This window comes from Saccostrea cucullata, unplaced genomic scaffold (assembly GCF_032062105.1).
Source record: "Saccostrea cucullata isolate Sc308-1 unplaced genomic scaffold, CSIRO_AGI_Scuc_v1 ctg545, whole genome shotgun sequence".
NCBI lineage: Eukaryota > Metazoa > Mollusca > Bivalvia > Ostreida > Ostreidae > Saccostrea > Saccostrea cuccullata.
The window spans coordinates 127,608-150,101 of NW_026919409.1; the positions used below are offsets into that span (position 1 = coordinate 127,608).

The 22,494-nt window shown below is 34.4% G+C and overlaps 1 protein-coding gene across 1 annotated transcript in view; it reads right to left on the bottom strand.

The window, feature by feature from the left end:
• LOC134230992 (angiopoietin-2-like) overlaps window positions 1-22,494 on the bottom strand; it is a 37,246-nt gene that overhangs the window by 9,198 nt on the left and 5,554 nt on the right. The window contains exon 3 of the mRNA XM_062712861.1: window positions 18,037-18,201. Within this exon, the coding sequence (XP_062568845.1) occupies window positions 18,037-18,201 (165 nt within the window). The remainder of the gene's footprint in view (window positions 1-18,036; window positions 18,202-22,494) is intronic.

The window sequence follows — 22,494 nt, forward strand, 5'->3', positions numbered from 1 at the left end:
TCTAATTTACAGTGCACTTCCGCTAATAATAAATCCCCACTTTCGCTATCCCATCCTTCCGTATTCAATATTTTGTAATAGAAATTAATTTGCTCTTCGATGATTGAATCAATGTCAGTTTTATAGGTACCATTTTCTGTTTTTATTCTATTCCACAATTTTTTCTCTCCATTACTCTTTTCTAATTGAAAGAAATATTTCGAAGGAGCTTCTCCTTCTTTAAACCATCTACATTTTGATCGTATTATTGCTGCTTCTGTCTTATCTATATAAATTTCTTTTATTTTTTGCTCAAGGTCATTTTGATACTTTTTATTAGTTGTAGGTTTGTTTTTAATCTCTTCTAATTCTTGTTCTAATTTTTCTAGTTTTTGTTTATTAACGTTGAATTTTTTTGACATCTCAATACACAGTGTTTTTATCTTATATTTAGTTAAGTCCCACCAGTATAGAATATCCTGACAATTATCTAAGCTTTTCTTGTAATTTTCCCAGAATTCAACAAATGTTTTTCGAAAGTCTTCGTTTGTTAATGTTTTATGATTCATTGTCCATAACCCTGGGCCTCTTTGGATATTGTCTAATTGTAGTTTCAATGTTATCAAATCGTGATCGCTAAATGGGAAATGGACAATAGCACAATTGTTTATTTTGTGTAGTATATTTTCACTTGTAAGGAAAAAATCTATTCTTGATTTTGAATTGCCCCTATGAAATGTGTAACATCGTTTTTCCGGGTTTCGTTCTCGCCAAATATCCTGTAGTTCACATCGTTTAATTAATTCATTAAGCTCTGATACCGCAATATCTTTTCGTAAAGGCACGGGATACCTATCAAGCTGTTTGTTTTGAGTGCAATTAAAGTCACCGCATATAATTTTATGCTGAGCTGTTTCGTCAAATTTAAATGAGTTAAAATACTGTTTTCTATCAACTCCGTTATTCGGTGTGTAAATACACTTGAGATCTACTGTAAAGTCATTATTTTTTGTGCTAATAGTTATGTCCCTTCCTTCTCTGTCAGAAATAATTTTTGTGATTTTAAATTCGGGCTTTTTGATCATGAATAGCATTCCCACTCCCCGTGATTCGCTAGACCAATTATTCCAAATAGAATTCGACCCTTTAAATGTTTTCCATTCATTTTCCCACTTTTGTGTTTCTTTATCTGTCCCATGTGTTTCTTGTAAACAAATTATATCGTATTTGCGTTTACTCAACCATGAAAAAATACACATTCTTTTTTTCTTATCTCGTAGCCCGTTAACATTAATAGAAGCTATATGTAGAGTCATATTAAGTAATAATACAATCTAAAAAAAAAAAAAAAAAAGATACGAAGAAATACGAATGAAAAAATAAATATGTACAACATATATACAAGTATTAATTATGTACATAGTGACCAATCTATCTAACAAAAGTCATATTGATCAGCTCTTTTATCTAGAGTTTACATTTTTTGGATTTTACCCTGCTTTTCGGTCGAAGTTGGGGTATTTGAACTTAACTTCCGCTTTGTAATGCTTGGGGTTCGAGGAGGACCGTTCGCAGAACAGTTGTAATTACAGAAAATATCGGCAATTTTCTCGGCGCCTTCGCTACTGACATGCACACCGCTGGGGTCATTGCTGTCGTACAGTGCTTTAGTAGCAAGCCCTTGATCATTTATGAATGAGCTGCACACGTCGATCACCGATAGTAATTTATTTTTTTCACACAGTTTTTCAAGGAATTTATTCACATGCCAGGTGTTGTCATTCATTTTTTTAATCGCGGCGCTTTTTCCTTTCCTGGGTATGACAGTGCATACTGCAATTCGAGCCTCGGGGAAAGTTTCCTGAATCTTGTTAAGACCCATCATAACATTGCCGGTTAAATCTCCGATTTCGTCTTGACATCTGGTAACATCATTTGTTCCTAAATGAACGATTACGTTGTCAGGTGTAGTTTCGTCTAATCTTTTCTTAGCGTATTCCAGTAATTGTGACACGTTTTCGTAGGATGACCCAGAAACCGAGGCGTTTAAGATATTTGGCGGAAGCTTTTGAATGCGCTTGCAGTTCGACGCCCCCAGAATAACGGTATTGATCTGATCGTCATGCGTGTCTGCTTCCGTACTGTCAGTTTCGCTTCGTTGGTCATCGTCGTTTAAAGCCTCTCTGCCCTCATTGATATCTGCGGCATATTTACCATACTTTTGTACCATTTTTTCTGAAAGTAACTCACAGTTTTCCTTGTTATGGCCCTCTTCTTTACAATATCTACACACAGGTTCATTTTCACAGTCTTTAGCTAAATGGCCTTGTTTGTTACAATTAAAGCATATTGTTTTGTTTGTGGGTTTGTTTAGGCATTTGTACGAGGGATGATCACGCAGCACTGTTAAGGCCTACTATGAAAAATCAACGGAAAATATATGTACAAAAAGGAGGGTATTATTTTAAATTAAATTTATTTCAATACAGCTGTTTTATAATCCAGAACGTTAATACCTATGGAAATAGCATAGTATTACCAACTCTGTACTGTATGATGTTTAATCCCATCGATGGACAGTCACGTGATGAATGTATAGTACGTGTACTGAATGTAGGTCATTAACAAATTTCAATATCGCAAGGGCATACCCTAGTTGAAATTAAAAATTCAAGCTAGTAATTGTTTCTGCACACTTTGTAGTTTCTTAAAAGTGCTGCTGCTTTGAATAGAATTCGCGTTTTAATAGATAAATTTTTAAGTAAATAGGCCAATGTCAAAAAGTATTAGACTTTTACCAAATATTCTGTGTACTTATGAAATCACGCCTTCGATTTAAAGAAAGCAGCAGCACTTTTCCAGTTAAGGATAATATCCTTTATTTATTTTCAAAAAATGATTAAGATCTAAACAGTGTATGCCCTTGCGAAAGTACGATTTTATGGTGCATCTCGATGTAAAATATACGTAATCTGAACATTAAAACACGACATAATTGATAAAATACATTATCTTGAAAGTTAATGAATAATCGCACTAAACAAAGGATCTACATTGGTATTAATCGACTATTTAAAACCTGTAAATAATATTCCGTTTTATTATAAAACGCATTTTTCATTGTTAAAAATTCCTCAATCTTCCTCTCACAGTACATGAAATACGTCATGTTTACCAAAATGACGTCATATATACAAGTTCATCGCAATCAGTGCTTTGTTTAAAACTAGCTACACGGGATTTACCTAGCGCCGTTTTTTAATGCATTGATAGGTTTAATTGTTGTTTATTATGCTAATACAGTTAAAAGTTGCAAATAATTTCATTTTCAGGTATCATGAGAAATACATAAAAGTCATAATTTTGTGTGACGTCACAGTAAACTTTTCCCGTATTAATTAGGTCCCGCCCCCTAATTCAAGCCTTAACAGTGCTGCGCAGATTTACCGCAATATGGGCATTGCGTGCGATTATTATCCGCAAAGATTCTGACCTCGTGATCCCCAAATTTTGTTCTGTTTGGTAGAGTAGGTGCACAGTTTAATATTTGCAAGTAACGTGTGCCGTTTTCAATGGACGTATTTTTAATAGTGCCATGCTTGATGCTACCTGCTACTACCTGACCAAACTGCATCATATTTGTAGTTATGAAAGTGTCTGGTAGTTCAATAGGGGCATCTTTGATTGTCACATTCGTGATTTGTTTGTCAACCTCATACAATGAAACTGTTCGATTTTTAACCGTTACACCGGACATTAATAGTTTTTCTTTTGTTTGTTCATTTTTTAGAGTTACAAAACACTCCTTTTCTGTAATCTGAATTGCTTTTATATCATCAATGTCAATCTTTTCTTTTACCCCGTCTAGTACATCTTCATGAGTTATACCCTTGTAGAATTTTGTCGAAAAGTGTATCGACAGGTTTCTTTGTACCTTCTGCATACTGAGTAGGGCTGAGTAGTGTTCAGTTGGATTTACTACTTGCTGCCGTTTTGATTTTCAATGTTCAAAATATTATAATTGATACTCACAGTTCGTTGTATTTAGTTGCGGCATACAAACCACTATAATAATCACACAATTTAAACAGCATACAGCGCTCCAGAATAGGAAAAATAAGCAAATAAATTCAATATACTCGGAGCGACCATAAAAGCCTGCCGTCCATGACAAGGGCCCAAGAGTGCAATTATTGGGTTTGACATCATTGGAAAGATCAGAAAAATATGTACCTATCGTGACGTCGCTTTATAACATTTATGACGTAATAACTCCGAAAATGACGTCAGAATATAGAATGTTTAGCATACTGATCATAAAAATGATGTAACAAAGGACACAATTTGATCAAATTAAAATTTTCAAGACAACTTTTGCTCATTACTCGGACGCAAGTTAACGGACACAAATGTCAGTCGATGGAATTTTTACATAGACTACAATCTATCATATGTTATTTTATTTTGGAGATCTTCTTGTTCTGAAATGGTTTTAGCGAGTGTCAAAATTAGCATGGTTTTATCGAATCTCGCTCAAACTTTTGCATAAAAGAGACCTAAATGTGAGAAAAAGACAAAGTTGACAATCAAAGAAAAATAGGTGATCGTGTTACAAAATTCGATGGCATAAATTCGTCAGGTGTTTTAACCAGATTTGTGGGATCGATGAAGGTTCAAGAGAAGTTAAGTTTAGTGTGCCCCATATTTTCTCGTAAAATCGAAAATGGCAGCGGTGCAGTTATAACCACACCGTACCTCCACATATTCGCCAATTTTTATTATTGAAAAATAAATAAGACTTTACATGTCATGGTAACTTATATTCATTTTTTGGATTCAAAAGTCAAAAGCAGTAGTGAGTTTTGGGGCGCCAAAGTTGAATTTGTATGAAAAAATACGCACAGAATCAAGTCAGGGACAAGATTTAGTACATTTTATTCGTAAACGGTAAGAGTCCTGTTACTCAAAATATATTTGATGAAAACTGCATTTATATACTTCAGTTTAATACAGAACATGTTTTATTTCAAACAATGGAGAGCTATATTAAAGACGGAAAAGCCAGCCGTATCATGTGAATAAAAAACTTAAATGAATGTCTATGATAACATAACCGGACATAAACCGTGCCGTAAATAGACCATACAATGAATAATGGAATTGCTGATAAACAGTATCATAGTCCTACTCTACCTCTTTTCGAATTAAAATTTTCTTTGAATAATTTTTTTCAAATAAGCCTTTGATAGAACTTTACGATCGTCTCATGTGGATAAAAACGCGACTTCTCAGTATGCTTTACATTCTATATTCTGACGTCATTTTCGGAGTTATTACGTCATAAAAATTATAAAGTGACGTCACAATAGGTGTATATTTTTCTGATCTTTTCAATGATGTCAAACTCAATAATTTCCGTAAAACGGTAAATCTTTTTTTAAACAGTTGCCAGAACATTTGAAATCCCCTTCGTAAGTTGCACATTTTTAGTGTATTGATGTTTACGGGTATAATTAATGCTTTTCAAGTTTAAAAAAACACACAAAATTAGAGAGAATTTGTACACTTCGATTGATTGATTGTGTGTTTGTTAAACGTCTCTCTCGAGAATTTTTTCACTCACATGGAGACGCCACCACTTGCCGGTGGAGAGCTGCAAATTTTTTCCTATATTCAGCACTGAGGGACATTGAGCAAGGATCGGTCTTTTCGTGCCAGGACCTACTGCGACACGTGGTCTCTGTTACAACGCACTTTGAAAAATTACGAACTTTGGAAAAAAAATTCAAAGTGCGTTAAATTTGGGACTAAATCAACGCACTTTGAAAAAATAAAATGTCTTTTTTCAAAATGCGTTGATATCGACCATATTAACGTACTTTGGAAAAAATGTGTATGTCTTGATCAATATTCTTGAAAATCTTAGGTGTGATAAATGATTGAACCTGTTCGATAACTTTTCGGTAAGAAGGGCAATTCAGGATTTGAAAGTGAGCGATTAACTCATTTTGAAATAATTTTTCAAAGTGCGTTGAGCATGTCTCAAATTTAACGCACTATGAAAATCTTTTCAAAGTGCGTAATGTTTTCAAAGTGCGTTGCCACAGTCCTCGGTTTATACGGTCTCATCTGAAGGACAGGTCTCCACGTCTCACAGTGGTATTCGAACCCGCGACGTAAGAATGGACTCCTTACTTCGCGACTCTCGAGCAGCCTCTTACAAGTGTAAAATTAAAATTGAACTGTCAAATTGTTGTTTCAATCTCTAGCATTGTTTTAAAAAAATAAACACATATTTAATTATCTCCTTTTATTTCTGGACATCTTCATGAAAACTGCAGATTTTCATGGTTTACAGAAATGAGAAAATTTGTATTTCGTTTCCATGGCAAGCGAGGTTATAATTCAAAAAAACTTATAGGTTTCACACTCAATCACATATTTGTTTAAAATTATGATAGAAAAAATCCAAATCTGTAACTATGTGATGCCAATAAATTTTGATAATTACGGAGAATTGGTCTTAAAATGCTTATGTACAGGGACTTTCGAGAATAACCTTAGCTCGTTGTTATGTATAATTTTATTAATGCTATGAACTCAGTAATATTACTATGCATTAATTAAGAAAAAAAATTACTATTGTTAAAGTTCAACACTAATTCTATTTATATATACAAAGTATTATTCAAGACAAAAATAATCAAATCTGTAAAGGAGTGCGTGTCAAAAGTGAATTTATTTCCTTTGTTGCTATGGTGAAGTTTCTGTTGCTATGGCGATAAGTGTTTTCATTGCAAAATATTCCTGGATTCAGAAAGAAGTCTTAGAAATATGTTTTCACTCTGAAAATTGATTTTGGTATCCACCGATAAGATTTAGTTCCATAAATAACTTGGACATTTGGTAATTTATATCTTTCTCTCAATCTTAACATCCATTTTTTGTTGCCAGGCAACCGATGGTAAATATTTAAAAAACACGCGTTTTTGAATTTAAATTCCAAAAAAGATATTCCTCTGCCTTTATGTAAAATATACCACACTCTTGTATTGTGCTAGAAGTTTGAGATATATGGCCTTAAAAATTGCCCAAATTAGCAAAAATGCTGAATCAGCAAAAATGCAAAAATGCATGTCTTCCATTGCCCATAAAAAAAAATCTTTTCAGGAAAATTTTATGTATTTCATGGTTTTATCATTTAAGAGGCAGTCCGCCGAAAAACCAGGCAGGATTGTATTAATGGGCGGCACATCGAATGTGACGAATATTTGATATTTTTTTGAAAACAATATCAGTGTAGTCCAAATGGAATAATGTAATCGAAGATTTGTTTGAAAATTGCTAATTTAATAAAATATTCGTTTGTTTCGTGTTTTTGAATTCCCCTATATAAACCATTGAATTAAGGTCAGAAACAAAGAACTGTAATTTCCAATACATTTTTAACAGGACTATAATTCATGTTGAAATACATCTAGAAATATTTCGTCTTTCAGATTCAAAAATAAAATTGGTGGGCAAAAAAAAATTTTGATAGTAGTTTTCTGGCAAAATATATAGAGGTTTTAATGAAATTTTGCGATGTAAGAGTTATCTCCCGTGGCATCGGTAAATCTGCTAAACACCTTACTATCGGAATCCTAGTGAAATATTTAGAATATATAATCAAAATAAAATTATTAAACCAAAAATTACTACTTTATTTTCAAAATAGAGTTCATTTTCACCTCCAAACGTAATATTTAGATTAAAATGGCAATATAATTCAGGTTGAAACCACGTTTCCATTTATGTATCAGTGATGTCATATACCTGACTAATATTGCGTCACAATTAAATAGTCAAAAGTTTTCCACAGAAGTTTGTAAATTCTTTGCATAAAAGCGCAAAGAAAAAGATTAAAAATTAATAATATATCTTTTTCTGTACAAGCACTCTTCAGAGTGCATTTTCCTAAATGTTAAATAATCATATTTTTATATAAATTGTGTTTTATTCACGGGCGGCGTCTCAGCTAGAAGTCCGTTTTGATAAGTAATTTTATGCATGTCCGAGAACTAATTTTTTTAACTGATTTACTAGGATATGCGTAAATATAATTATGTTCCCCAAACGAAGTTGGGGAACATATTGTTTTTACTCTGTTTCTTATTATTAAGGTCTTCCGTCTTCACGGAAGACCTTATAGTGATTCTATTGTTTCTTATTAAGGTCTTCCGTCTTCACGAAAGACCTTATAGTGATTCTATTGTTTCTTATTATCAAGGTCTTCCGACTTCCTTCGGAAGACCTTATTGTTATTCGTCTGTTTTTTATTATTATTAAGGTCTTCCGACTTCCTTCGGAAGACCTTATTGTTATTCGTCTGTTTTTTATTATTATTATTATTATTATTATTATTCTTTTTTTCATAGTTAGGGCGATATCTCAGCTGTGCGTGGATGGACTTGAAAGATTTTCACAGGGATGATGCACCATGAAAATATCTCCAGACGTGTTTTCCATTTTTTCGAAATTCACTTTCGTTCGCGATTTTGGGGGATTTTTGTTTTTTTTAAAAGGCATTTTGTCCAGCAGTTTTCTCGAGAACGGCTGAAGATATGAAAGTGAAACTCACTGAGGTGATAGAACATCGAACTCCATTATGGGCAACGACCTTTATTTTTCGTCGTCGCCACTTCCGGTCGCAAACGGAAGTGAATTCAAAAAGTCCCATTTTTCAACTTTTTTGTTTTTCAATTTTTTCCTTTAGGATTTACAGGGTTTATAGTGTGACTTATGAGAATTCTAAATATGTGTTCAGAATCTTGATGCGTGCATTTATTGAAAAGATATGACCGAACCAAACTTTGTCCCTCTGTCGGGGGTTCGAATCCCGCCGTGGGCGTTCCCAAATTTTTTCTTTGTTTCTATCATTTTTCAATTGTAAATGACTTTTCTCACTTTTATAACATGTATGAAATATTTTGCCGATTTTTAAAAGCTTTATTTACAGATATTTTGAGGTTTATCTTTAATAATCATGATATATGTTGAGAGACTGCTGTAAATGAACGTAAAGGAAAAAAAATACATTCTGAAATCTATTTCATGGGATGACGCAGCATAGATCTCTTACGAAAAGTCGGTCGGAAGACCGCTTGTTGCTTTAGCAACAAGAACGCATCTAGTTATTATTATTATTCTTTTTTTCATAGTTAGAGCGATATCTCAGCTGTGCGTGGATGGATTTAAAAGATTTTCACAGGGATGATGCATCATGAGAATATCTCCAGTCGTGTTTTTTATTTTTTCGAAATTCACTTTCGTTCGCGATTTTTGGGGATTTTTGTTTTTTTTAAAAGGCATTTTGTCCAGCATTTTTCTCGAGAACGGCTTAAGATATGAAAGTGAAACTCACTGAGGTGATAGAACATCGAACTCCATTATGGGGAACGACCTTTATTTTTCGTCGTCGGCACTTCCGGTCGAAAACGGAAATGAATTCAAAAAGTCTCATTTTTCAACTTTTTTGTTTTTCAATATTTTCTTTTTTGATTTACAGGGTTTATAGTGTTTCTTATGAGAATTCTAAATATGTATTCAGAATCTTGATGCGTGCATTTATTGAAAAGATATGATCGAACCAAACTTTGTCCCGCTGTCGGGGCTTCGAATCCCGCCGTGGGCGTTCCCAAATTTTTTCTTTGTTTCTATCATTTTTCAATTGTAAATGACTTTTCTCACTTTTTATAACATGTATGAAATATTTTGCCGATTTTTGAAAGCTATAATTAAAGATATTTTGAGGTTTATCTGTAATAATCATGATATATGTTGAGAGACTGCTGTAAATGAACGTAAAGGGAAAAATACATTCTGAAACCTATTTCATGGGATGACGCAGCATAGATATCTAACGAAAAGTCGGTCGGAAGACCGCTTGTTGCTTTAGCAACAAGAACGCATCTAGTTATTATTATTATTCTTATTTTTCTGACTTTCTAATTTTGTGCACGCGATTTCTCGAAAACTACTGGATGAAATTACATGAAATTTTCAGGACAGATGTGCTGTAACATGAATTTATAATATCTGAGCAAAAATTTGGAAACTCTCTTCCGGTGCCTAGTTACGGACAATTTCCTGAAATTAAAATGACATTTTGTCCACAATATAACTTTAAAACGGTAAGAGATATCAAAGTGAAACTTTCAGGGATTATAGATCGTGATAGATACTAGCCAGGACGCGACCTTTCGTTCGTCGTCAATACTTCCTATCGTAAGGATATGCAAATTGAAAAAAACGTATTTTTTAACTTTTTTGTTTTCCAATATTTTTCATTCATTTTGGGAATATTGATAGTGACTCTTCTATAGATGCTTACTATATACAGTGAAACCTGTCTAATCCGACATGCACTGGGAGACATATTTTGTGTCGAAATAGACAGGGTGTCGGATTGCACAGTGTTGTAAACAAGGAAAATACTCAAATGGGAAAGAAATTTAACGTCGAAATTCACAGTGTGTCGGATTATTCAGGTGTCGGAGTAGACAGTTTTCACTGTAATTTGTTTGAACATTGGTTAATCTGAACTTTAGATATTAATATTTGAAAATCTGAAGCGGGCCCAAGATGGCGGCTGTCTCTGTCAAGTCCGCCATTTCGCGAGTTGGGGCTTATGGAGTCAGTTGAGCGTTTGACTAAATGATACATGGAAAGTAAAAAAACTACGTGGACTTTCACCTATTAGTACGCTGCAATTCAGTGACAATCTTAAAACTTAACTTCCGTTTACTGCTTTAGTGTAATTGGGCTAGATACGTGTGTGCAATGTGTTTTTACTTTCTTAACGTCGAAATAAAATAAAGGCGATAAGAAGTTGTTTAATTTAATATTTAATTTCATTGAAGCTATCACACCAATTTGATAGATCAGTCCAAAGGATAGGCACGAATATTTACTCGTGGTGTTTGTTGCCAGATCATGAATAGTGGCCCGCCTTTTATGATACTTAGACAGGTGTACTGTTGCAGGCGTACTGTATACATAACTATATTTAGAGCAGTATTTAAAGTTTATTCGTTTTTCACAAAAGTAACCACTGTGTTTCCCGTGCACACTTGAGTCATATTAAAGTAATACAAAAGACAGAAATATGAAAACCTTTTTTAAATAAGATCGTCTAATGGAGTTTATATTAACATTCTTTTCCCAAAGATATTTAAAGTTGAACATTGAACATTGAACATTAATGAAATCTGATTCCTTGACCGCCGAAGGGCGATACATGTATTTCATCGAACCATTTCTACCTTTTCATGAAAGTGTAAAGAATCGGGTTAGTTCACTTTGGGGATAAACGGATAATTAAAAAAAGTTAAAAATTATTACCATTTCACTTCTTTTGTGTTGCTTACCTATATAAGATATAGAATATGTACAATCTGTTAAAAATATTTTCTAAACCTCAAAATTTAGGCTTAAAGAACGTTCCTTTTTCTTTATTCTATTGAAGCTATCACATCTATTTAATGAAACATTCCAAAGAAAAGGCGCGCAGATTAACTTGTGGCGTTTGGCGCAAAATAATAAAGAGTGGCGTGCCTTTCGTGATTCTTAGACAGGTGTATTGTTGAAGAAGTATATTCAAGTACATTTGGAGCAGTGGACTCAAACGTGTGATTTGAGCGTGTTGGGAATAAAGAGGAAAAAAGTGCGTCGGATTTTCAGGCTGGCGACCTGGGTTCAATCCCCTTTGTGACCAAATTTTTTATCACTTTTTCAGCTCGATTTTAGGTTCTTTTCCTGAAAGGGACGGAAGACCTCTCGTTGCTCGCAACGAGATCGTTTCTAGTTAAGGTCTTCCGTTTCCAACGGAAGACCTTTCTGTTATTCTTAGGTTTCTTTTCCACAGTTTTTTTCTTTTTTTTCTTACCGATTTTGTGCACGCGAGTTCTCGGAAACGGCTTGCTTGATTTTCATGAAACTTTCAGGGATGATGGAACATAAAAAAATCTAGACATATATTTTTTTTATTTTGGTGACGTCACTTCCGGTTCCGCGATTTTTGCATTTTAGTGAATTTTAGAGGGTTAGTTTGTCCGCGAGTTTTCTTGAAAACGGCTTAAGATAGAAACTTGAGATTTTCAGTGATAATAGAGCAATAAATGTAGTTGTGCGGAACGTATTTCATATTCACCGAAATTGCCTTGTATGGAAGCTCGTTACGGCCAGATAATAGTCCTATCGCGAATTTTAAAAATTTTAACACCTTTTCAACGATAGCTTTTTACCTAGAAATATTTTGTTAAAATATGTATAATAAAAGAAGTGTAGAATTTAAAGATCTTTCAAATGATATCTCGGAAAAAGGGCTGGCCCCTAAAATTAAGGGCCTAGAGGGGCCGAAAGTTTTTTCTTTATAACTAAAACGTATTGAGAATTTGTAATACGTCAAAGAAGCAAAGTTGTTCAGAATGTCAAGCTTAATCTTCACGAGTTGTCAAATTACGTCCGGCATCGTCACTTCCGGCCAAACCGGAAGTAGTCGAAAAACGCGTATTTTTGCCCTTTTTGACAGGTTTTTAGGTAACATATGTGTCTTGGAGCATAAAAATTAATTTTCCGTCCGTCGTCGTCACTTCCGGTCAAACTGGAAGTTGCCAAAGATATCTTATATTTGAATTAATTAACATAGCTTTAGAGGATTCAAACCATTTTGAGGCGTTATTTCTCATTTTTGTTAAAAATGAAAGCTACTTCCGGTCAAACAGGACGGAAGACCTACTCGTTGCTTTGCAACAAGCTTTACTCTAGTTATTATTATTATTATTATTTTTCCGTACACCGAATTTTGTGCACGCGATTTCTTGAAGACTACTGGGTGGATTTTCATGAAATTTACAGAATTTATGTGTTATTATCTGAAATTATTTTTTCCGAGAGATTTTTTGAAAATTCGCATCTGGTGCCAAGTTACAGGACATTTTCTGAATTTAAAATGACATTTTGTCTACGGTTAATCTCAAGAACGGTAGAAGATATAAATGTGAAACTTTCAGGGATTATAGATCGTGATAGATACTATCCAGGACGCGACCTTACGTTCGTCGTCGTTACTTCCTGTCGTTAGGAGAAACGAATTTAAAAAATTGTATTTTCTAACTTTTTTGTTTTTCAATATTTTTAATTTATTTTTGGAATATTAACAGAGACCCTTCTATTGATGCTTACTATATAAGTTGTTTGAATATTGGTTAATCTGAACTCTAGATATTAATATTTGAAAATCTGAAGCGGGCCCAAGATGGCGTCTGCCTCTTCAACTCCGCCATTTCGCGAGTAAGGGTTTATGGAGGCAGCTGAGCGTTTGATTAAACCATTCAGACATAAGGATACATGAAATATAAAAAACTACTTGGACTTTCACGTAGTAGTACGTTGTAATAACGTGTCAATCTTAAAACTTAATTTCCGTTTCACTGCTTAAGTGTAACTGGGCTAGATACAATATGTAATGTGTACAATTTGTTAAATATACTTTCTTAACGTCGAAATAAAATAAAGAACGATAAAAACGTTTTATCTATTTAATTTCATTGAAGCTATCACACCTATTTAATAGATCAGTCCAAAGAAAAGGCGCGAATATTTACTCGTGGCGTTTGGCGCGTAATTATCAATAGTGAGCCCGCCTTTTATAATTCTTAGACAGGTGTACTGTTGCAAATGTATACACAAGTATATTTAGAGCAGTGCTCCCAATAGCTTTATGGTTTGCGCGTTAATAGATCACGTAGTAATTACGTTACAATTCTGTGTCAAACTAAAGATTTATTCCAGGGTCTTCTCAAACGTCTTCTGTAACTGGTTTTGGTTGGTTCTCAAAGTAGAAAAAGAAAAGACTAAATGTGCAAATGAGAGATACCTATATTATCATTTGTTTTGCAAGACGGAAAAACAGATCTTAAATCATAGTTATAAGTTATATTTTTTCAAGAAACAATATCGATGCATGTATAGAGTAAGTATAAAACGTATAACCATTGTTTTTCCCATGCACACTTGTGTGATATTAAAAGAATAGAAAAGACAGAAATAAGAAAACCATTTTAATAAAATCGTCTAATGGAGTTTATATTAACATTCTTTTCTCAAAGATCTGAATCAAGTTATTGAACATAAATGGTATCTGATTCCATGACTGTCGTAGAGCGAGGCATGTTTTTCGGCGAAACATTTCAACCCTTTTAGGAAAGTATAACTAATCGGCATAGTACATTTCTGAGACGGGAAATAAAAAAGAATTAAAATTATAGTCATTTCACTGCTTTTGTGTTACTTTTCTATAGAATGTGTACAATGTGTTAAAAATATTTTCTAAACCTCGAAATGTAGGCTATGAGAACATTCTTTTTTCTTAATTTCATTGAAGCTATCACACCTATTTAATAGATCAGTCCAATGAAAAGGCACGAAGATTTAACGTGGCGTTTGGCGCGAAATTATGAATAATGGCCTGTCTTTTATAATTCTTAGGTGTACTGTAGCAAAAGTATACACAAGTACATCTAGAGCAGTACTTCCAATAGGGTAATGGTTAGCGCTTTGGAGATAAAAGGGAAAAAAGCGGATTGGATTTTCACGCTGGCGACCTGGATTCAATTTGTGACCAAAATTTTTAATCACTTCTCAGCTCGACTTTACGAGTTTTTTTTCCAGAATCGGACGGAAGACCTCTCATTGCTTGCAACGAGATCGTTTCTAGTTATTATTATTTTTCTTCTTCTTCCTGGGTACTTTTTTGTCCGGGAGTGATCTTGCAAACTGTTAATCTGATGTAGGTAAAACCTTTTTAGGGTCAGTAGACATGTTATGTAGATTTGCGGAATCAAGGTCATTTTGCGCGCACGTGCTTGCAAGAGCGTGCACATGCAACACGTGAAATGACCAATATAATACCGGTAGTTATAGCCGTAACTTTACTATTTTTTGATGAAATGATTTGAAACTTATAATAAGAAAATATATAAGTTGTATGGACATGCTGACATGGTCAAAATAGCAAGATCTCGCGCGCATGCATATGCGCTTCGCTCTGATTGGCTGAAACTAAAGTCTCAATATCTTTCTTGTTTTTTGACAAAATCCTTTGAAATTTTGAACATGGTCATACACTATGAAGATCTACAGCATTATATATAAGAATTATCATAAAAGCATGCCCATGCACATGTGCTGCAATCTGATTGGCTGAAACTTTAAATGGCTATAACTCCTTTGGTTATGAACAAAACAGGATGAGATTTAGAACATAGATAGACATAATGGATCCTTACAAGAAGGTATGGTCATCATGCACATGCATGCATGTGCGTGCACGTAAAATGAGTAAATTTAAAAATACACTTGAATTAGCGTATTTTTTTAACTTTTGAATTAAATGCTACATCATTTAGTATATTAAAATGTCTAGATAGCGTAGACAAGTTAATATGGTCAATATGCACATGCATTTACATGCGCACGCGTGCAAAGCTGAAATTTAAAGATACTTGGTATACTTCTAGGAAAACGTTGTTAAAGTGTAAAATGCATAGAGTTTGCCTTATTTAATGAAGCTTACAGGGAATATGGCACGAAAAGGGAGTTGGGGAGCGTTTGGGGAACATCTGTAACGGTCCCCGTTACAATTAGAACTAGTTAATTGTTTGTATTGGACATTTCTTATAAAATTGGGATGTGAAGAGATTTCATTTTCTTCTGATTATCAAGGAAAGATGAAATTCAACGGAGTTGTGATGTTTATTTCATGATATTTGTAAAAAAAAAAAAAAAAGAATTTCAAGTTGAACTGCGACATTCAAAACGACCTTGATCATATTAATCTATGCAGTCAAACCAAAATAACGATCCACGGAACAAATAAAGATATTTTATTGTAAAGGTGAAAAATAAAATTAAAAAATATTTATTGAGGAAAATTGCTGTTGAACTCCCCAGTTAAATTTGGCACTAAAACGGAAGATTTTGTGGGGTGTTTTTTGTTTTGTTTGTATTGTTGTTGTTGTTGTTTTTTTGGGGTTAAATTTGGTGATTGAAACAATCACATACTCACAGTCAATAAGGAGTTAAAACATGTGATTATGTTGGCCAATTCTAAAATGTTTTCACATTAATGAAACCATTAAAAAAAGATGCCGCCTTGCCCCCCGTCTCCCCCGTCCCCCACCTGATTTTTGCTTGCGATTTATGGTTCTTAAACAATAACATTATATATGAAACAACTTATTTTCTTATTTATATAAAATTAAATTTTAAAATATGAAAATATAGGGGAAAAGGCTTTTATAGATGACAGGTTTAAAAAGAACTTGGATTAAGCCGAGACTGTGCACATAAAAATATTTTCTGCATTTAAGTACGTGCAAGAATAATTTCGCCAATGATAGAATTTAACTCTTTCATTCCTAAGAAAATTAAAAAAACTACTTGGAAATCAGATATTTAATAGAGATAAGCTGTATGCTCTCAGTTGTTGCATAATGCATGTACAAATACTTGTTTTTTTTAATACCGAGTATCAAGAAATCAAACAGATGTTATACATGATTGTAATCTTCATGTACGTAAAAGATATTAGTATTTTAAATACATTGTATATACATTTGAATCTAAAATTATTTTAAAACAGTTGACTGACTGAACAGAAATAAAAGACAAACATATTTTTCGAACAGAAGAACCAGTTAGGAATATTTCTAGTTTTACGGTAAAAACCGATCCCGATTGAAATAAAACTGATCCCGATTGAAAATAATGCAAAATGTGTAAAGTTATAAAACTAAAGACAACTGCCACCGAAAAAACATGTAAAAAAAATATATCAAGTAGTTTTTTAACCATATTACAACAAAAGAGCCAAATTTAACATTACAATTATAGAATTCCCTTCTTTATATAATTCCGGTCGGGATCGGTTTCATTGGGCAAATTTGTAAAACATAGGTAAATTTGACTCCTTTTATTTCTCTCAATATACCAGTGCCCACTGATTTTATTGAGTGACTCAAAAGTTTGTACTTTGTATTCATAATAACATGAGAAAAAAAATCTGTCATTGTAATGTACTGGGTTTTATAACGTAATGAAAATTGGATAATGAATTCAAAAAGTTACTTGGTAAACTCAGTTTTGGACCACATAATTTTTTGTAAAAAAAATATAAATTGGAGTCTTATTCATTTATAAAATTAAAGATAAGAGTATATGGTATAAATAATATTGATAGATACATCCAGGTTTTGCGTATCTGGTACAAATAAAACAAAATAAAAACGTAGTAATTTTCTTTACCCCCATGTTGACGTTTTTGCACTTAAAATTGAGCACTTACCAAAAATAGGACTAGTGGAGCACTAAAATTTTTTTTGATGTTGTCATGTGTAAACACTTGCTTTAGTAAGTCTACATGCAAACAAAAATAAAAATCCATGACATGCGATGTGCCACCCATTGCCTGATTTTCAGTGGACTGCCTCTTAAATGGTTTTATCACTTGAAATGTTTATCTTTATGATGACATTAATTAAGAACCCCTCCGGTAATATTCACATTCAATTTCAAACCTCCAAGTTTAGTGATATATTTGTCCATTCACATGGAAAATTGCTTTGTTGCTAGGGAAAATTTATTAGGCCATGTTTCCACAGTAACCAAGACCCAAAATAATTTTCATTTTACATGCGTGATTCATAGTGCAAGAGAAACATCATCGAATTCTGAGTACCCTCATGATTCACCTTTTGTCTGATTCTTACAGAGACCTGTACTTAAGGATTGTGATCTTATCTGCTTGTTTGTTTTGAACATATTTTATTGACAATATGTCAAAGGGATCGGACACAAGTTCTAACAACTTAGGTAGTCCCAGACATTGAATCCAAGACATTATTCGACCTTTAATCACCCGAAAACGTATTTACTGCTAGAGTTTTTGATTTCGTTAATAATTTACAAATGTATAAAGATTCTAAATTCATCCAACTAAGTGTTCTGACGACCCACCTAAGGTCCCTTCGGTCGGTCCATTCAGGTAAAGTCTGTAGTTGTCTGTCTCGTTGTTTACAGAGAATTCCCCGTATTGTTGATATAGAGTGTTTCCATTGGTCAGAGTAATGGACACGTACAGAAACGGTCTGTTCTTGGTTAATTGATGAATGACTTCATTTCCTAAAATAGAATACATGTAGTGAAGGACATGGCGTGATCAACTTTCTTTAGATCGATCTATTATAAGGAAGGATTCTTGTCTGGTTTTCTGATTAAATAAATTATTTAAAGTGTTTCTGCTATTTTTTTTTAATTTGTTTTTTGATGATAAGGATTCTTACTATCATGGACATCCAATTTATCCTAAGAACCATTAAGCCAAATTCAGTTGATCAAAGATTTAAAAAGGAATTTAAAAAAAACACATCTTTTATTTTTCCCTCAAGAACAACACAGCCATAACTAGTCATATCTAATTGGAAGCATCGTTATGTAGACTTTATTGTTTTTTTCAAAACATGACCCCTGGGGTAGGTTAGGGCGAAAATTAAAGTTCAAACGTATGGAAGAAAACGCCACAGTCAGTCAATGAATATGCAAGCATTCTTAATTAAGATTCAAGGCAATCAAAATCATATCCCTCCTAACTCCATTTAGGATTATCTTGGGAGTTGGGACCCCTTATGCATTAAAGCTTTTCAATGCTGGAAATTTTTTGCTTTTTCCTAGCCACAGTGCTCAGTTGAGCGATGTAGCATTTAGCGTTTAAAGCTGGAATAGAAGATATTGGAGGAACATAGAGGTGTCGTACCATGAATGTTGAAAAGACCAAAAGTTCGAAGACAGACTGAAACATATAGCATTTAAAGCTGGAATAGAAGATATTGGAGGATAATACTAATCTCTTATAAGTGCTAATTTCAAAAGCTTGTGCAAACTGTTCTGTTAAACTTGGAAAAAAATTCAGTGATAATCGATGGCGTGCTGAGGTATGTTGAAGTGGAAGTGCAAATTGATAATGACAGCAATTCAGGAGTAATTTAAGGTAGAAAGGGGTCCAAAGACTGTGGAAAACGTTCAGATACATGTATGACGAAAACATTTGGAAAGTCTCTAGTCTAATTTGATATAACTATTTTCAGAAAAAACTTTGCTAAATTTTTTGTTTGTTCATGAAATGAACTAATCAGTATAATCGGCTGAACTAAGAAGAAAAGGACACCAAGAGAAATTCCACTGCCTATTAACTTGAAAATCAACTGATCCAAAAAAAAACCCTCGTCTTTAATTTGCGTAACAAATACACAGTGTCCACTTACATGCATCAAAAATTATTTAGAAATTACACTTTCCATTCTTTTTATATACATGCAAAGCAAGCACAATGCCAGGCAGTACATGTACTAGGTATTAATTAAGGTACAGAATATGTAATGGTAGCCTCACATTACTAAGACCAAACATGTGGTATGGATGTACTTGGTTGTTTGCTACTAACGTATGAATAGGGCATTGTGGAAATTTTTCCGAAAATTCGAATCGTAAATTACAGCTGCACAATCATTCAGTTGTAGAATAATGAGTTGCTGAGTAAAAAAATACAAATCTGCATGTATGCAGAGAAATTTCGAATTAAATGTAGAAACGACTAAATTTTCTGAGTTAAAGTAAAAATATTAACAATCTTTTATTATTTTCATAGTTGTGTAGTACAATTCGTTGTATGTATCCTGTGCCGAGCCTCTATATGTATCCCGTGGTGTACCCCTTTTGTGTATGTGTGCGTATGACGTCACGCTTTCGTGTGTAGCCAGTAGAAGAAGACTCCATTCTGTGTGAATAACCACCGGGTAACTTTTGTGAACTATTTCGACCTGCTGTGTGCGGTCTGGGGCTGCTGTGTGCGCCTCTCATACATAATAACTTGCTGCTGTGTGCGCTCGTTATCTTTGTATATTTGTGTATTTGTTAACTGTCTTGTTTATGTAATAAATGTCATTACAACATTGGCGACGAGGATAAACGGCGCGAAACATCCGGCCATGTGCTTTTGAAAAATATCAAACTCAATTAATCATTAGATCACGATTCAGAACCCATATATTTTAATTTGTACTAGTGTATAGGATAAGTTTTTTCATATTTAGAGTTAATTTGGGAAGATAAGGGTTAATTTACAAAATTTATTGTGCGTTCGATTTCGAATTTCCTCAGAATGTAAGGGTAGCCAAGTTCTGCATAGGCTTACAGTTATACTTGTTATTTTAAGTAGGTAATCGCATACTTGTCATTCAAATACACCAGGGTTAATAGCTGTTCCATTTTTAAGTCCTGTTTCCATATAAATAACAAAATTGTAGATGAAAAAAAAAAGTATACACAAAAAAAAAGTTTAATTCCCCCTCTCCTCATTCCTTAGGTTGGACGCGCACTGCAGTACAATTGCTAATTTTTTTAGAAAGGAATAAAATAAAGGTTCATTCAAATTGCTTTGCATATAACTAACACCTGTGTTAATTTTTGATTTCATCAAACAGCAAATACTGTTTACCTTACCAATTGCTCCCTAGCAATTTGTCTATGGTTATTTGCCATAATTAAATTGCTAAATCTTTCTACTTTCTTTCTTTCTATCTATTGTCTAACATTAAAAGCTTGTACTGCTGTTTTTCAATAAATATCACAAACATTGAACATGTGTGTAAATATTCAAACCGCCACTGAGGAAGAGCTCCAAACTTTAGAGAACATTGGAGAAAAGCGAGCTCAAGCCATCATTCAATTACGAGATATGCTGAATTTCCCTATTTCCATTCAACTTCTGGCTTACGCCTCAACAATCAAGGAAGGAGTATGGCAGCAGTGGATCAATGAAGGCCGCATTGAATTAAACGACAATAACGGACGACCAAGTAAAGCTGCAGGTAATGAAGATCTTAGTCGCGAACTAAGACATACCAACCAGAAATTAGAAGCCTGTTATTTTGAAAAGGAGGATCTGCACCACAGGTTAAATATGCAGCAGGGCAGAATGCAAATGCAGGCAGAGGAGCTTCATAGTAAAGACTTAGCCCTAAAGGAAAAAGAGACTCAAATTTTTGAACTTCGAAAAGAGCTAGATAGACAAAGACCCGTAAACATACCAAACTTGCCACTGGGTTATCCACAGACACCTTTAGACAGGGCAGGAATTAAGCATGAACCCATGACACCGCATCTGACCTCTTTGAGGGCAGAACCTGGACAACGCACCTTGGAAGGAGGACACATGATGACTGGTATTAGGTCTCATTCACCATTTGAGTTGGGATCAATGCAGTCATTTACTGCATTTCCTTCCTCTGGAGGACCATCCTTTCAATCTTCTACCCCATGTAGTGTGGGTGGTGCAAATATGCAACTGGATTTTGGCCATCAGCGATCTACTCTTGGAGATAATTTTTCCAGTGCCGACCTGAGACAACCAAAAAAGAGACATACACAGGCTACTAGATATAGAGGAGAAAGTAGCTCTGGCTCATCAGACTCGGAAGATTCCAGTGAGTCTGATGACTCACTTAACTTATCCAGAAGGAAAACTCGGCATGGTAAATCCCGGAGGAGCCCATCAAGACCTAAGATGCCTACCTTTCGTGGCGACAAGAACTGGGACTCGTTTCTCTTCCAGTTCCAAAGACAAGTGAAACAATATAATTGGAGTGAGCGAAAAGCAAAGGGAAGGCTACTTGACTGTCTGCAGGATAAGGCGTTAGATTTTGCACGTGAACTTACACATTGTAGCTATCAGGATCTCTTAAAGAAGATGTCAAGGCGATTCAGTACAAAGGAGGCACCCATATCTGCGAGACGACAGTTACAATTTGTACGACAGAAGGAAGATGAAACTTTTGAGGAGTTTTCTCAAAGAGTCCATTTTCTAACCATGGATGGACTTCCAGAAGCAAACGACAGCACTGTTGATCAAATGGCGGTAGAAGCTTTCCTAAGGGGATGCAAGGATAAGGAGGCTGCTCACCTTGCTATGGAAAAGAACCCAAAGAGTATTTACAAGGCCTTGAAGTATGTCAAAGCAGCTGTAAATAATCGCAAGGCACTGTTCGGTTCACGAGCTAATTACAGTACTCGTCGTGTAAGTTTCCAAGACGACTGTGTTGAGCCAGCTACAGACGAGGCATGTATCCGCACTCTTCATGACTCAAGGCGAGACTCCTCAGAAAAACTGGAAGGCCTGATCTCCAAGCTCATAGGACTTATGGAACGGAAGGACCAGCCAAGGTCAAGGTCACCGACACCCCCATCAAGTTCACAACGCCGTCGCTGTTACCTCTGCAAGGGCTATGGTCATCTGCAAAGGGATTGCCCTCAGGCTAGAGACAAGGGGAGGAGCCCTAGCCCAGATAAAAGGGATTTAAACTTCAGAGGACTAGGCGGATTGGCCAACACTCAGTCCAGCCAATAGATGATGGCCAGACA